The 17,762-nt window shown below is 42.0% G+C and overlaps 1 protein-coding gene across 1 annotated transcript in view; it reads right to left on the bottom strand.

Moving 5' to 3' along the window:
- The window catches only part of LOC120551667 (carbohydrate sulfotransferase 15-like), a 41,133-nt gene that overhangs the window by 4,110 nt on the left and 19,261 nt on the right, over positions 1-17,762 (bottom strand). The window contains exons 2-6 of the mRNA XM_039789160.1: positions 13,662-14,264; positions 11,281-11,620; positions 5,501-5,644; positions 2,071-2,227; positions 393-549 (exon numbers count right to left, since the gene is read on the bottom strand). Of these exons, the coding sequence (XP_039645094.1) occupies positions 393-549; positions 2,071-2,227; positions 5,501-5,644; positions 11,281-11,620; positions 13,662-14,102 (1,239 nt within the window). The 5' untranslated portion in view covers positions 14,103-14,264. The remainder of the gene's footprint in view (positions 1-392; positions 550-2,070; positions 2,228-5,500; positions 5,645-11,280; positions 11,621-13,661; positions 14,265-17,762) is intronic.

The following is a 17,762-nucleotide window of genomic DNA, read 5'->3' as shown; positions in this document are numbered from 1 at the left end:
ATGGTCTCCTCCTCCCTCTCTCAGCCAATCTGCCTCAGGGCACTGTGGGAAAAGCTGTCTAGGGGCCCAACACTGGGGGCCCTGCACTGGCTGACAAGACTTTTGGTTGTTTTTTTTAGTAAGAAGCAAGTTCACACCACAGGTAAACTTGTTTTTCTAATACAAAGATAGGCTCTAGACACTGCCCCGTTTAATAGTTCAACAATATTGTCAATCCACTTCGTATAGTCTGCTCTGCAAGCTTTAGCATGTGCAAATGAAGTGTGGATTTCACTCCATCTGTCTTTTTCACTCTTTTGTATTTCTTTCTTCCCACCAGCTTATACGCAGCTCGCTAAATTGCGGATTTCTGTGGGGCTGCGAGACAAAAGCACAAGCAAGGGTGCACTCACTGGCATGGCGTTGTTGACAGTAGTGTTGTACACACAGGAGCGCATTGTGTACTCCGTAAGGCACCCCTCGAATAACTGCAGCGACTCTGACACCTTCTCATGGAAATCCTCTGCAGACTTGTTGGCAATACCAAAGTAAAGGTAGTCAGAGTAGAGCCTGCAAGACAATAGAGATGCTCTGTAAACAAATGTGAACGTGTAGGTGTTTGCAGATATTTTTAAGTGAAGCAGGTTTACACCGTTTTTTACCCATATTTTGTCTTGCATCAAAAATCTGTTTCCTGCAGCAACATAGGCCCCGATCATTGTAGTTTACAGTAAACAAGGCGCGATTGCAATGTTTACATTTTACGATTTTTTTTCAGAGGCACAAAGTGAAGACAAAAATTGCAAGATTTCTTTTTTGTCTTGAGAACCTAATGACTTAACTGAGTGTTGGGTATTCTCCATGGGTTCAGTTTCCCTAGAACCAAATGAACAATATTCAAATAAGTGGTCATAAAAAACAGTTTATGACCGGTTTTAACGGAGGGCATTTTTCTCCAGCTGGATATATAAATGATGGGCAACTGAACTTCCAAGCATAAAAAAATGTGTGATAAGGAGAAGATATTGATTCTGAGAATAATTTGTATGGCAACATACATACACATTGTTAATACTATACTAAAGAACAGTATATAGGAATGTGAATACGGATGGAGCAATATCAATAATTCATTTCAACAGTACATTTCAATATTAGGACAGAAACAATTATAGAGAGCATGTAAATTCTCTGAAGTAAAAATCAATGTTAACACTTAACAGCAAAAATAAGTTCTCCACGGCTCTGATAAAGGCATCACAATTAAAAGGGATGCAGGTTTTTCCCTACCATTATACGGCTTAGGGGCAGGGCCTAAGCGTAAGAACATAAAAACAATGTGGAAAGTATCGGCATGGGCATCCCATGTTGTCTTCTGCATACATGTTGCATGGTGGTTTGCGCACACAGCGGCACAGTGTCACACACACACACACACACACACACACACACACACCGTTGCACACACAGCGAGTGTGCGGTGAAGAGAGAGACAGGGAAAAAGAGAGGGAGCTGTGTGTGTGTCGATGAGTATGAAGTTGGCAGTAATGTTATAACTGTAAGTAGCAGTGCAGTCTGTGTACAGTTTATCTGTCAGTGAATAAATGCTACAACTCCTCAAGACTCAAGCCATTTGGACGACCCAAGCCCTGATGACGACATTAACGCCGTCATTACTCTCACACACAGACGGTATCATTTTGGCTTAAAATAGACTAGCTTTTAATGTCTTTTTCACCAATTTTTGCTTTAGTTATCTCTCCCTCGCTGCAACAGACAACCACTTTATGCAAATAATGCTCGATGATGCAACTAATTAGCAAATAAGCGTATGACGTCATTTGCACCTATGAGCTCTAAAAAAACTAAAAAACGTGGCACCCGGTGTCAGTAAAAGGCAACGCATCATTTGTGACAGTAGGTCTTTTGTTTCCTGTAAACAGGTAAAGTATCTGTCTGTATCTGCAGTGTAAACAGCTATGATAGAAGCATAAGGGTAGAGGTGTGCGGGTCAGAGCTGAATCGGCATCAGTCCAGGCATTTTTAGTGCAGATATGCAGTGGGAGGCAGTAAAACAGAGATCACTTTCACCTTTCCACTGGGTCCCTGAGCATGATGATGAAGCGGGCATTAGGCTGCAGGGCGTGGACGAAGTCCTGGATAAGGAAAGGAGGCTCTCCCTCTGTGGTGTTGTCATAGAAATACACCCAGGCGTTGTTGTCCCACATGGTGGACGCACTGGCTTCTCCTGCAAAATACACCCACAGTGGTTTAAATAAAAACATGCACACAGACCATCATAAACATACTTTACAATAATGCAGAGACAGAACATGCATACAGACACATTTTCATTTAGTTTTTCTCACTCATTGCATTTGATATGTGTAGTTGAATATGCTAATTGAGTAATCATAATTGAGTAATGTAACCCATATAAATGGATACATTACCCCAAGTAGTTTCTTCAGAAAAACATGCAGTAGCCCAATAAGCCATAAATGTATGGAAGTTTTTTTCAACCTCCTTTTATATAATTGCCTTTAAATCAAGGCTGGAACTAACAGACACAGCATGTTCCCAACAGGCATGCAATGCAACAAGTCAATAAAACGTAAGATTCTAAATGGAGGGCAAAAAAAAACAAATCCAGCAAATCCAGCTGTGGGTAAAATTGTGGAAAGACTGCAATTCACACAGTGACCGTACTGGTGCTCATAACGAGTCAGAGAACAATTTGAGAGCAGAACCTTTATCAGGCTGTGCTGAGAAATGATATCCAGGATTCATTAGGCTGTCTGTGCCTTCATTATCCTCTTATCTGTGAAGTAAAGCTGCGATGCATTTGGAGGGAACACAACACGGCCTTATCGGCCTCCCTTCCTCAGAGAAAGGGATGATAGCCAGGACCTATTTTCTGTGACGACAACGATGAGAGTGAAACAGGATAGCTGCTAATGTTGTTATGCTTGAAATGATACACACTGTGATCAAGTCCATTAAAGGTCTCGGTGTCCATTAAAAGGGCTTATTTTGCTCCACGGGGAGAGACCGTATTAGGGCAAACAAATGGCAGAGCCAGACCGGCGTGCCCATGGTGTTGGCCAGCGGTTGAGGAGAGTCAGAAGCCTGAGATTCTGGCCACAGGCCTGCACCTTGCTGGGCTCTCCCAGGGCATGGTGTGAATACTGAGTGGAGCTTTGGCACACTCCTTTTTTTTTCTTCTTTTACAAGGATTATTTATTTAAGGAGGGAAACAAAACAGGGCGGCATGCTAAGCTGCACTCAATGCACCAACTCAGTCCAGTCTGAAAAGGCTATTGTTGAAAACTTAAATCAGTTTTTCTTTGCAGCTGAGCAGTTCTTAGAGATTGTGTTTGGATGACGGGGAAAGACAGACAGATGGAAGCAGAGGTGCTGGGAGCAGGATATGCAGATAGAGGACAGAGATTTGAAAGACTTCTCCACCCTGCTGTGGATATTATTGCTGTCCTGACAAAAAAAAAAAAACAATGATCCCTTTTATATGGCACTTCAGTGAAGTGCCATATAAAAGGCTGAGTGAAGCAGAAGGAAGTCCAGTATTATTAAGCTGTAAGAGTGTCTCTTTAGGACTGAGTCACTGGCTCTCTTAAAAATCTAGCCAGAATGAGAGTGGCTGCTACGGAGCATGTCTGTGCTTCAGCCTCATACCTGCTGCTTTAATAGCAGCTTTGTTATATTGCAGGCGCGATTACAAGTGAAGTTCCAGGCAAATGGCAGGTCTCCGCAGCTGGAACGCTATTGGCTGCAGCCTGACGGGGACACAGAGTGCTGTCAGGCCACGTTTCTCACACAGATTCACAGCGCTGATACATGACCTGAGTAACCAATATGATACATCAGAGGGAGGGCGGCTCAAGCTGTCCTCTGACATGATGTGACAAAACAGGAAGGCAAAGATTACACTGAACAGGAAATGTTTGTGCAACTAAAACTGCCTGGAGATCTGATTAGAGAGATGCGATCTTGTTCCCTTCTCTTGTTTTCCACTACCATAATTAAATCGTAATCCTTAAGATAATCATTCTGAAATAGATCAGAGGTGCTTTATTGGAATATATGTATGCAGAGGAGGCATAGTGTGCCACTCAAAGGGTAGCTGAGTTTCACATGATGCTAAGTGTGAAAAGCTTTGTTTGATGTTTAGTTTTTGGGTTACAGTTAATCTTAAGACTATTGTTAATTAAAAATCGGCTCAGGGTTAGATTGGAATTGGAAAAAAGTCAGTGTTAGGCAGTGGTTGATTTTTATTAAGGGGAACATAGAGTTCGAGCTTGTCTTTTATTCCCATTCCCAGAGGCATTGGGTTAGTGCTTTTTTATATTGGGTATCTGCCACATATACACAGTCTGATCCAATACTTACACCAATATTTATTTTGATGCATTGAAATGACAGCTGTAGCGTACTAAATCTGACAAGCTAGCTACTTGATTCAAATACTAAAGGCCCTGGTTCAAAACCATTAAATTATTAAGCATAAATTATGATTTGAGTGAAAGTTTAAAGGAACACGCCGACTTATTGGGAATTTAGCTTATTCACCGTAACCCCCAGAGTAAGACAAGTCCATACATACCCTTCTCATCTCCGTGCGTGCTGTAAGGCTGTCTGATAGATCGAATGTAGACAGCCATTGTCTAACATAAATTCTCTATTTACATATTGTGATTTAGATCAATAGCGTGTACAAAAAACAACGTCACATGAGACACAGCCATCTTCTAACTGTAAACAAACCAGGAACTATATTCTCAGGCGAAAGAATATAGTACTTGGGCGGAGTGATATGCTCACAGCAAGCCTGTCTGAGAATATAGTTCCCGGTTTGTTTACGGATAGTAGACGGCCGTGTCTCATGTTACGTTGTTTTTTGTACACGCTGTGACTCTACAAATAACAACATGTAAATAGGAACATGTTGGCGTTATTTTGTCACTTTTGTCACAATTGGGAGCAGTAGGCTAGTTGGAACCAGTTACCTGCAGGATCTGTGCTGGGCTAAGCTAATGCTGGAGCCGTCAGCATTACAGCACGCACGGAGATGAGAAGGGTATGTATCGACTTGTCTTACTCTGGGGGTTACGGTGAATAAGCTAAATTCCCAATAAGTCGGCGTGTTCCTTTAACTGGAGAATGCAACCCTTAAAACTGACGTGACTTGACCAGCTAGAGAGAAGACTAATCACCCTGTTGGAGAAAGAAAGGACTCGTTTTTGGTTGCTTTTAACATCAGTGATTTATTTTAAGCTTATCCTCTGCACTGGCCATTGGTTACCATATGGGGAGAATCATGCATACATTTGATGCTGAGATGCTCATACGGAACAAGTGAACTAGTTCAAAAACTTCATTTGTGAGGCATAATTTCCACTGGAATTTAACGGATTGCAAATGATAATTGTATTACATTTAACCATACTGTATTTAGTAAATACACACATTGGTGGTAAATACTATTGGCTGTCATTTTGCTTACCTATGATGATGTTAGGTTGGCTGGGGCTTCCACTGGCATTTGCTGTGAGGTTGCCCTGGATTTGGTAAGCAGCCTGATCGAATAAGTCCAGGTAGTCCTCCACTGGGTATCGATCATGAAAGCCCTCGCTCAGACGGATGATACCTGTAGGAGAAGAGAAATCAGGGATGGTAGATACACTTTGTGGGTTACAATTACATCTAAAGTGCAGGTTTACTTTAGTTGGCAAGTAATCAGATCTTATGTTTGGTAGAAAGTAGAGACAGACAAATATTTCTCTTTTATGAGCCTATAAATATTAAGATAGACATTGTTTGGGTCGGAATCTTTAGCACTGACATCCCTGTGTATACATCAAGCATGTTTTCGTTCCTGCCTGCCCTGTCCTCTCCATATGTTTCTGTGATCACACTAAAGGAGGTCATTAGTGCTTCTGTGTTGTCTTGACTGTGGAGTGGCCTAATAAAAGTTCAGATCCAATCCCAATTCAGCATGGAGTAGCGTCCCTGCTCAGTTTTCCCCGTTTCCAATTAGGTGCCAAAGTCAAGTTAATGCTTTGAATGCAGTACCAGCAAATGTGTTTTCCATCTGAGCTGTTGTGGTCCGCAGTATAATAATTTACTAGGCAGGCAATTGTGGAGATGCAGGGTAGGATTTAGGAGTATCCATGCAGGATAAGGATAATGAGGTAGCTCAGGTGTCTGTTACTTTCAGTGATGCTTTGATGGTGTCACAGTAAAACACCGTTCTCTAGTTAGCAGGAAAACTCTCCAGACATACAGCCTGCATCATTATTAATCCAGAACGGTTACACTAGGTGTGATGGTGCTTGTCTTTTTCGGTTTTGTTTTTCCCATCCCTTTTGCTTTTTGATATAATTTGAAGTGTCACACAATTTGCAAATAGTCCGTGTTTCTTGATGGGTACTGCATACGAAAGGCACATCTGCTTAAGATTCAAACTGCTCCTCTCGGAAAGTTATGTGACGCGGATCGCATCAAATCACCTTTTCACTGCTTTGGATGAGTGGAGCCTTGAGGGGAATGAAATAAAAAAATAAATACAAAACAAGACCATTTGAATTCAGAGTGTTCTCAAAGGATGTCTTAAGAGAAAAGTGCTGATTACCAGCACATAGCTCTAAGTGCAACACTGGAAGGGAGAGAGGGAGAAAGAAAGTGGCAGCAAAGATGAAAGGATGGGAAATGAGTGGGGGAGGGGGGGTGTGGGGGGGGGCAATAACTTAGAGGGACCTATGTCCTTGGGATACAGCTGCATTTGCTGCTATGCAACATCACAGGCTGCAGAAAACACAAGCACAAGGCCGACAAATTAAGGCAAACAACTCATTCACATCTCGCAGCTTTTATGAGGTTCAAATAATTATCAACTCAAACTGAACACAACACATCAAAAAAGGTATTTCATGCAGACTGATCAATCCACCAGTTATGTTTTGAGAGTCGCAAGGGATTAGGGGCATCGTCGGCAACTGGATGAACTTCAAAAGGATCGTTTTGGCTGCCACGGTTAAACCTCCTTTGATATTTGCGTCGAAAATTTGGATGAAATTTTCAGAAAATGTTTGTAGCTCCCTCCAACAAGTATAATGCCAAAACCCCAGGGTGAAATTATTAAAATCATTAAGCAATTTTTAGACCAATAGCTCCAGGCAAAACAAAATGTATGCATCAGCCATTGCTGAGCAGAAGAATAAGTCTTCCACAGTGAGAAATTGCCATTTTAAATGTTGAGTCCTCATGCTGCGCTGATGTGAAAATGCAGCTGCTGTTCTTAAAAGGGAATTATGAGATTATCTACACCCTATAACTCACGTCTTTCAACTAAAGTCATTATCTAATCTGCTCTGATTTCATAATCGGAAGCAGACTTTAAAAAGATCAGCGTCTCTACAGTTTATCTGCTGCTCTTCACTTCTTTTTTTCTAGTATTTCTTCACACGTACTACATACATACATACACACTGACTCACACTCCTGATGCCTGCCTCTTGAGCTGTTGCCGATTTTCCATTATTAATGAGTCCTAATGAGCGTTTAAGTTTTAAAGAAAACAAAAAGCCTGGTAGGTATTGAGAATAATGATTTGCCTTCTTTTGGGAGCAAAAACACAAGACAAATTGTGTTACTGCTAGCCTGAGGAGTAATTATCAACTACATTTGATTTAGAAAAAATCTTTCACATCTGAGAGAAGAGACTTAAGATGCTTTTAATGTCATTAGGCTAAAGTCATCAAATCAAAGCAGCAGTGCAATTAAGCATCTGCAAGTTAAGTGAGCGGTTGGATTTGTTTACAGAGATAGATAGACATTTATTGATCCTTTTGGAAATTCATCTTGCACCATACACCTCATCAGACAGACAACAGACAACAACAGGACCAAATTTCTCTACATTATAAAATAGTAAAGTGCAGTATCATAAGCACCAGTGGGCTATCAATAGTAATTTGCAACATCATCAGTGACATTTTAATACTGTACCAAAGTGCAGTATTATCACACAAAAAGGATCAAGTTATTTTCCCTGACTTATTCAGTAGTGTGATGCTGGTAGGAATAAATGATTTGCGAGGCCGGTTGGTTTGTAAGGACGGCACCCTAAATCTTCTGCCCGATGGCAGCACGTCGTACGCCTGGAATAGAGGATGTAGCCCGTCACCGCAAATTGCTTGTCCTTTGGTCAGAGAATTTAACGGATATCCAGCAATCTTGCTGGCCATGTTAACTATCCTGTGTAATTTATTTTTGTTTGTCAGTGACAAAGACAAATACCAGGCAATGGAGCAGAAAGTTAAAATACTCTCAACAAAAGAGGAAAGGACCATCATGTCTCTCTGAACTAGGGCTTTGAATATAATTTGAATATTTAAAAAAATGATTGATATTCGAACGAATCTTAGGCAGCCCTTAAAGCGCCCATATTATGGTCATTTTCAGGTTCATAACTGTATTTTAAGGTTGTACCAGAATAGGTTTACATGGTTTAATTTTCAAAAAACACCATATTTTTGTTGTACTGCACAGCTCTCTCTCACTACTGCAGATCCTCTTTTCACCTGGTTTCTGTTTTAGCTACAGAGTGAGACCTCTTTTCTTCTTCTTCTTCTGTACTATCTTTGATTGCACTCGCACATGCTCAGTAGCTCAGATGTAGATCATGTCAGCTAGCTAACTCTAGAAACAGTAAAAGAAAGCCTGTTTCTCCAACTTTGGTCAGTGACAAGGCAGGATTAGCTGGGAGACTTCTAAATGAGGGCGCACATGTAAGTAGTTCGTTTGTTGATTATGGTGAACTTGTGTGTGTTGTAGCAGTGCTTTGCTATTGAGAACGAGGTAGCATGCTAGCATTAGCGTTAGCATGCTAACGCTAGCGTTAGCATGCTAATTGCTAACAATTAGTTAACAATGCTAATTGTGACGTCACAAGCCGGGCCGATTTTGAACAGCTCACCAGGAGACTGAAGGCAGGACGCATTCAGAAACCGTATCTCACTCAGAACAGCATGGATGGATTTTTTTCAAAGTTTGTATGTGTGTGGAAGCACCAGAGACACAAAATAACACCCCAAATCCCAGAAAAAGTGTTTTTTCATAATATGGGCACTTTAATATTCTGTTATGGCCATTGTTATTTGTAAATGTGTTTTGCTTGTAAACGTTTTCAATTCAGATTCCAAGGCTTTTTCACGCATTTCAAAATGTAACTCCCGCTCAGCCGTTGCGTGGTAGCGTTGCATTTCCCCCGACTCATTTCCTGGTTCTCCTTCTCCATAAACAACATGAAATCAAGGAGAGGGTGAACTTTTCCTGCTACAGATGTCTCACCGTGGTCAGAAAGAACAGGGGAGACACTTTGTTTCTCTCACTATGACTCTAGAGTCGCTACTCGCTCTGAAGCTACCGGTAATCACCGTCACTTTCTCACTCTAACACACACACACACACACACGCTGGCTCGACGCACACACCAGCGCAAAAGTATAAACATCAGACCACTTACGTAGGCTACGGTGAAAGCTCTCAACTTTTTGTCGAAAGCATACTGTTTGTGATTCATCCAGGGTCTGACTTTTAATTAAAAAACAAACAGTTGTGGCAGTGTGTTTTTCTTCTGAAAACATCATTGCCTGCCTATTTACTGATACACTGCCCTTTGGTGGACAGAACCTATACGAAGTTTGATACCAATATAAGTCTTACTGAAGGCATTTAATGGTCAAAATATGTATTAATAAGTATTCAAATATATTTGAATATTAATAAACAAACGAACTTCGAATATGATTTTTGGGCAAAAGTCAAAGCCCTACTCTGAACTGTCTCAGCTTCCGCATGAAATAAAGTCGTTGCAGACCCTTTTTTATAGATTGCATCAGTGTTGGAATTCCATGATAGCTTAGGATCTATTATTGTTCTTAAGTATTTATACTCCCCTACCACTTTAATCCCTTGCCCCTCCATAGTCATCTGCTGGGGGGTCGAACTCTCACTTCTAAAGTCAAATATAATTTCTTTAGGGAGATTCCGCTCACCCAAATACAGTCTCACACTCCCAGATCTCGTATAGCTTTTGATTCCATCTGTGGTGGTTCTTTTAACATCACAGATGCACATGGTGAAGCAAACACATGATGGCATCCACACATTTAGATAACAGAACCGCCCTATGACCAGATGTCTACGCAGTTGAGGGTTTATCTAATTTTTTTTTTTATTACATACAGTATTACCACCGGTTCAAACGCGTGTGTGTGTGTGTGTGTGTGTGTGTGTGTGTGTGTGTGTGTGTGTGTGTGTGTGTGTGTGTGTGTGTGTGTGTGTGTGTGTGTGTGTGTGTGTGTGTGTGTGTGTGTGTGTGTGTGTGTTGAAGTATGCCTCTATTTTGTTTGCTTCCTTATAAAATAAAATGATTTTCCGTCTAATTAAATACATGTATGATTGCTCTGTTACTCTTTTAAACAAGAGTATAGAATCAACTGTCTGTGCAAAGAGGGAGCAGCCAGAAAGGTGTAAAATAGAGCAAGAACTAGAAGCTTAAGGAAGCAAAGTTCATGGTGGCAAGATGTGTCGTAAGGAGTGAGTTTTTGCTAAACCAGTGCAGGAAACAGTGCGCCCACACATGTGGGTTCAAAGTGTGCAAGGATACTTCACACACACGGTGTTTTACGTGTGTCCTGAGCAAGTCATTTCTACCACAGAGAAAAATCTTATGTCCAAGATAATCTTTCTGAGTATTGTCCCAGTTAAGGCCATTAATGAGCACAGCCACCGCATGAGCTCAACCATCAATGTATCAAAATGGAGAAGTTGCACTGCTAAGAGGCAGATTATGGCGTAAAAGCACACAATGGAGGTCTTGAATATTCAAGATTAATTGCAATGGAAGAGTGCACCAGGGATACTTAATTCATGACACATTCAGACAAAGGACTCCCCCCAACCTTCCCCCAATTAAATACCGAAATGTGTTTAAATTATGGAATTTTGTTACTACAGTCAACATATCTTAGCAATATGATGGCAGTAAGTATACAGGAGATACATTTAATAATGCTCATGAAACAGGCAGGCCTACCTTTGAGGCTGACCCTTCAGAAACGTCTGTCAATGAGTGCTTTTCTGAAGCCCTCTGAGCTGATTTTGCCAAAATAATCTACTGTAGAGTCACATTTCACACTTTAAATGCTCTGGGGCTCTCATTATCGTGTACCAGCCTGAAGGCCTCTACCACAGCAAATTTTAGTTTTCTTTACTCACCAAACCTCTTGCGGGTCCACCAGTGTGGCTCTTTGAAAGTGGTGAACTTGACATCCGGGTGCAGCCTCAGTCGGTCATACAGGTCCGTTGTGCCACACTTTGGTTGGCCGATGATATAGAAATAAGGAAGGCATCGCATGCGGTAGGGTTTCCCATCGCGGTGAAACAAGTGTTCTCGGAAAGTGTTCCTCAAGTGCTGAAACACTGTCCGGAAGCGCCTTGAATAGCGTGCATACAAGTTTGTCCTGTATGGGTCTGAGGTAATATTCCCAGTATATTCCTCATACCAGCAGGGGTTCTTGACACCAGGCAGGAATTTCCGGGGGATGGCAGAAAACATCTGTAAAGGTAAAGAAAGCAGGCTGCTTTAAGCTTCTGAGTCACTGAACTTCCCAAATATATAAAGCATTTCAGACAAAGCCTTCTGTAAACCCTTGAAATTATCATTGCTATGGCTGCACGATGGAAGTTAATCACCTTCCAATCATTTGACAGACACATTAAATGAAGAGGTTTGTTTCAACAATTTAAACAGTTTTTTGTGTACAAGCCACTGTTTTGGCAGGTGTAGGCAAACACCATCATGACAAATTTATGCAAAAGGATACACTCTAGAGGGGCAGTAAGTTGCCTTTAGATGCACAGACATAAGTGAGTGCACACATACATGTAGTGCAGTCAGAGTATTTAGAAATTCACCATTTTTTGTTGTGTTGAACTATGTCACCTTGTTCACATCAGATGAACAGTATTGGAGTTGTAGCAATTTTATACACATTCCTCCAGTGGACAAAAAAAAGTTATTAGACAAGTTAACAAACTTAAATAAAGTCATGATTTTTGGGGACTTTTTGCCATCAGTCTGGTCCTCAGCAGAAATACATGATCAGTTGGATTGAGGTCAGGCCACTGACTTCACCAGTCAAGAACATTCCCGGTTTGGGCATAAAAACTCAAACTTGTGTCATTGTCCCGATGCACTGTCCTAAAAAGAGCTATCAGTCCTTTACGGTTTACCCAGTATGGATGTGAACACATTGTCTCATTCCAAATCCAATGTGCTGGATTCAAGAAAAACAAAACAAAATAAAAAGTACATTTGTATTGATTTTACAGCAGTGTGTCCATGAACACACACGTACAGTCTGCCCTGGGAGTGTAAAGCAGATTCATGTTCAACAGTAGAAGTGAGGCAACACATTTCCGACAGTCTTTTTCTGTTCGCGTTACACAAGTGTTTTTTGGTGATCAAACACGACAAAGGCCAACAGATTCTCAATCCCATCTCGTAAAATACGGATGGGACGCTTGGTCAGGTGCCTTTGTCGTTGTTATTGACGCTAAAGTCTCCTTTAGCGTCATATAACACGCTTTATCTAAACGCACTTGGTCGGGACTATTGGCGTCCCTTTTGATGCAGTTATGTTAAGGAAAAGGTCGTGGGTGGGCTTACGTTTCCATGGCATGTGGGAAGAACGGGGCGGTTGGATTTAGGAAAAGAAGAAAGCGACTTTAGGAAACATGACACGTGGGATACGAATCCCGCTCTCCTGGGTGAAAGTCCTGTGTTTGACCCATCCACCACCCCAACCAACCTCCCTGCGCTGAATTTCGGCCTTACATACTACTTCAGCCACTGTCCAAACATCTGTATTTTACGAGTGCGGAGTGAGAACGTGTTTCAAAGGCGGACATTACTGTGACTCACTCGCAGCCTGTGTGAGACACAGCTACTTTAAGGACAATTAATGCCGGATCCATCCACAGACATGGTATTGATTGTCCCACGGCCACACTCTTCAATTCATTAGCTGGTTCAATAAGAAATTAGTTTTGTTGCAAGTAGCCCTCACACAAGCCATTATCATTAGGATTAACAATTAATTGAACCAGGCATTGAGGTGAGACGGACACGTGTTGGAAGACTGTGGGATGACTTTGAACTTTAAATCCCTTCTGCAGAAAGAAAATGGTGGAGACATATGCAATTATCTGGTGTGACATGAAGTGTTCTACAAGGCTTTCAGAGCAGTTTTATCTCTTCTTCTTTTTTATATATATATAAATTAAAATTTTAAACTGCTGTGGGAAATTGCAACAGTGTAGCTGGTTTGAACCCGGTGTAGATGGCATGTAGGCACGAATACTAATTTAAATCACCTTTTCACTTAGCATTTAATTAGGCTTCAAGACACACATTAAAAGAGATCAATATCACACTGGACCATGTTTGTATTATGATTTAAAATAGAGATACTATAACATTTACACTATAAAACACTGAGGTACTAATTACAGCAATAACTAAATACATTTTTGGATAGAAATTGCGTCCTTAAGATCTCTTTGAATAAATGAGGACAGATAATAAGTCTACTCACATGTGGCTCACTGTTGACCAGTGCCTTTAGCTCTGGGAGCTGTCGACTGCTGCGAAACTCCACCTTGGATGTGATGGACTTGACCACCAGTTTGATATGTGCATAGTCCTTGACTGAGGAGAGGTTGAACGCATAAGGTCCCGGGCTGACTAGGCTGCTGAAGTGGTAGGGGGAAGGGGTGAGAAGGAGACCCTTCTTGTCTCCTGTCAGGATGTACGAAGCCATGATGACGAACGTGACGGCCAGGCCGAACAGGACGCTGTAGAGGCGGATCTTGCGGAAGCAGCCCAGGGAGCTCCAGCGTCTCGGCAGCTCCCGTTTCACCTCGAGGACTGCAAACAGGTTCATGGGCGTGTTGTCCACCTGCAGGAGCAACGGCCTCTTGCGGTAGTCGTCCACTGTGGAGCCCAGCAGGCTGTATTTGTAGTCCATCTGCGTCATGTTGTCAACAGCCTGCGAGTCCCAGGTGACACAGCTCAGACACAGGTGGGCGTTGTGGAGCAGGAGCCAGGAGGACAGGAGGTTGTGGGATGGGGGAATGGCTGACAGTTGATATCCATGATGGGTTGTGGAGTGCAGTCCACCTCATCCACTGACACCTGCCTAGTAAGTAGAAAAACACAGTCAACTACATTGAATCACTGTTTAATGGGTTATGGCTGATGCAGCAACTTCCACAACTTCAGAAATATTTAATATAACCTTTTGTTTCCACCTACGCTTTTCTATGTAGCTAAAGCTCCCCGTTTCACGTTAACAATAGCTGAAAGAGGAGTCAGATTACCCAGAAGTTTCATTGATGCAATACTGTGACAAAGAATAGACTCGTAGTCTCATCCTGTTCAAATGCTGACTTGCATTTGTGTATCTGCTTCATTTGGAAACCAGGTCGCAACCAAGGCCAGGCACGGATTGAAATTGTTTCCGTTTTAGTTTCAATGTACATTTCATACCTCTAAGAGCATGTCATCCTATCCCTCAGTCTCATAAAAATGCTAAAATAATGCCGGTTTGTGAAAGCTGTCAGAGGATTAGATAGCCGAAGGGAATTTCACTTAAACCTCTGCAGTTGTAACTTCAGCTTCAACAAAAAAAATATATAAATTGACAGAACGGTGAAAGAAATCTGTCTGCTCTGAATATTGATGACTGTACAAGAACAGCACCTAAGAAGTCATCCTGTAAAACTACAACTCACTTCAAAATGTCACAATGTCCTGGAACATCTGACATCATTTTCATTGTGACTGACAATTGAGCAACAATCAAATTTTTCAGGATTAACTAAATTCACTGACCTCTTACACTTCCTGTTTTAATCAGATAGCACAGCAACACCCTCCCCAAAACTCACAGTCCTCCAATCCTCCCACCCTCCCTGTGCATCAGAATCACAATATGGAGGGAGTGATAAGGACGAGGGATGCATTCAACCTAGAAACTATGAGGTTTGCGTGTCAGACTCTCCTGGGGAGAGACATGAATATAAGAGATACCCCGTCTGGACCGGAGAAGGGATTATATTATCAGGAAATGGTATTCCTCACTGTGAAGTCACATGGATCAACAGTCGCCCACAGATAAAAGGAGGGCCAATGTTTAAAGGATGAGAGAATTGGGGATCTTTAATGATAATGCCCCTGCAGCAGCAACGTGTAGTTTTATCCTCGAGGCTTTCTTTGTGTCTGGAGCCGAGCCAACACGATGGCAGTGAATACAATAGAGCATAATGACAAAAAGCCAACAGAGCCGAGGGTCTAGGACACTTTTCAAAGGAAGAAGGAAAGGATGTTCGAGAATATGGCTGAAGCCTTGAAACTGCACGGATACAGCCATGAGGTTGACGTATATGTTTATACCTGCATCCTGCTCGCATACCTCATAAGATAAGGGCACTATGGAATTGAGTCATCGCTCCTGCTCACGGCTGCTGATGCTGTCTGCCCCCCCACCAACGCCCATCACCCATACCCTTCGCACAGCTCTGTATCATGGAGCTTGCGGCAGAGCTGATAAGAGGATGGCTGGAGAGCGCCTGCCTACCTGCTCAAGCATGTCATTTACCCCCAGCTGGGCCCTGAGCGTCACCCCACAGCAACAGTCTCTCCAGGAGACAGGTGGAGAAATAACGAGCCACGCTCTGAAAAGACGTCAAGAAGTTGTCTGACTGTAGTGTTAGTATACGTCTTCTTATCCAAGCAGTCTGTATTCATGTGGGGTCCCATTTCTGTTTTTATTTATTTTTTCAAAGTGATGAAAGCTTCAAAAAGACTAAGAGGATTGCTTTTAACAGAAATGTAATTACTACAGAACAGATGTCCTGTTCCATCACAGAGATGGACATGCCAATCCGTATGATATTTGACTTATGATTTTCGTCTTTATTAGGCGTAAATGAGGTGCTTGTGCTCAAGGCTATGTCAAATAGAGGGAAGGAATAAGCAAGCATGAGGGGGTAAAGATGGAGAGCAAGCGAGTGAATACTGTGTCATTGACGAGAGACTGTCGCTATTAAGGGAACGCGCATCTAAATCAATCAGTCAGCTAACTCAGTGGGCGACTGGCAGTTTGACAGATAGCTTTATTCATAAAGGAAATATGTTGTGCCTGTCCATCAAACATGATGAAATGCCATAACTAGAATAGAAATATGGCTTGAGGGCAGTGGACAAAAAGGACACGAGGTTGCATCATCTACCTTGAAATAATAGAAAACCGTGTGGATTTGAACATTTTCCTCATTAAAGATGGATGTTAGCCACATTTATTTCAGCACTTTCAACATGACGAAGTGCCTCTGACCACGGCTCATAAAATTAATTGGTCACTATTTCTAATAAGGGTTTATTGCAAGTTATAGCTTTGATAGGTAATGCATTGTTTATTAATGCTTTATAGATCACTAATATCCCTTTGGCTGGTGTATATCCTCATCTGGCATAATGTGCTTTGACTTTTTACTCATAGTATAAGAAGCAGTGTTTGTATCACTATTAGAGCTACACAGGATATCTGATGATATATTGGTCCATATACATTTTTGATGTGGTTTTCGAAGTAATGTGAACATGATGCCTCCAAGCAGGTTATTTTATACTTATTAGATTAATGAATAAGTCACTCATTAAGGGCCATGGGTTCTGTCGTCGCTCTATAAGAGTAGGTTGCACACTGCTGATCTGTTATTTATTCCAATAGTTCTGTAGTCATAGTTGTGAAAAAGGCCTCTGTGGCTGAGATATGTTAGCATAGTAAACACACGAGTATAGCATGCTAACCTGCAGACAAAAGTAGTAAAAAAAAGTTTGAGTCATTTCAGTATGCATACTGTCATCATTCACATAATGATGAAATGACCAAAACCAATTAATGTATTAATACTTTCATTTTTTTTGTTAATATACAACTTAAATTAACCCATGGTTTGTTCTATCAGCTCCTGTCCTTATTACTGCTGGCCATATGTCCAACTAGACATGAATTGAGTGCATCCAATGGGTTTCGTTGAAGAGGGAACTTTACTGTACCATGTTGAGTAGAATACTAGAGATGCACCGATTGACCAGCTGGTGACCGGAATTGGCCGATTTTCACGTGATCGGCCATGACTGGCGACCGGCCGGTCAGTCTGACATATGCCGATTTTTATGCCGGTCAAATGCACTCGGGCGCCGCATGATTAACGTCGTGCAACATCAGCATCGCACTCGCACACACAGGGTTTCCGCTATATGCATGTAGCAGCGGCGCACCACCGCTCCATCAGCTGTTTATGAAATGTCAAAGTCGTACTTATACACGGCTCTGCAGAGCCGTCTGCTCTACTGATCTCAGGCGAACAGTCAGCCGCTCTCTCTCTCTCCTCTGAGGCTGAAAAACTGGAACATGAAAACCGCACTCCCGCGGGTCCCGTGAAATATGACGGCAGTTTATTGGAAAATAGCATTGGGCACACTGACTTTGATAAAGTCCAGTTTTTCAGTGTTTATCACACCCCAGATGAGACAAGAAGCTAACGTTAGCGAACACTGCGGCCCCTCTGCCTCTGATGCCCCGCTGCAGGAGATGCTGTATTCCTCCGACACGCTGTATTAACGTTAA

This window comes from Perca fluviatilis, chromosome 21, assembly GCF_010015445.1.
Source record: "Perca fluviatilis chromosome 21, GENO_Pfluv_1.0, whole genome shotgun sequence".
Classification (NCBI taxonomy): Eukaryota; Metazoa; Chordata; class Actinopteri; order Perciformes; family Percidae; genus Perca; species Perca fluviatilis.
The sequence above is the reverse complement of the archived record's forward strand: the minus strand, read 5'-3'. Positions and strand labels throughout refer to the sequence as shown.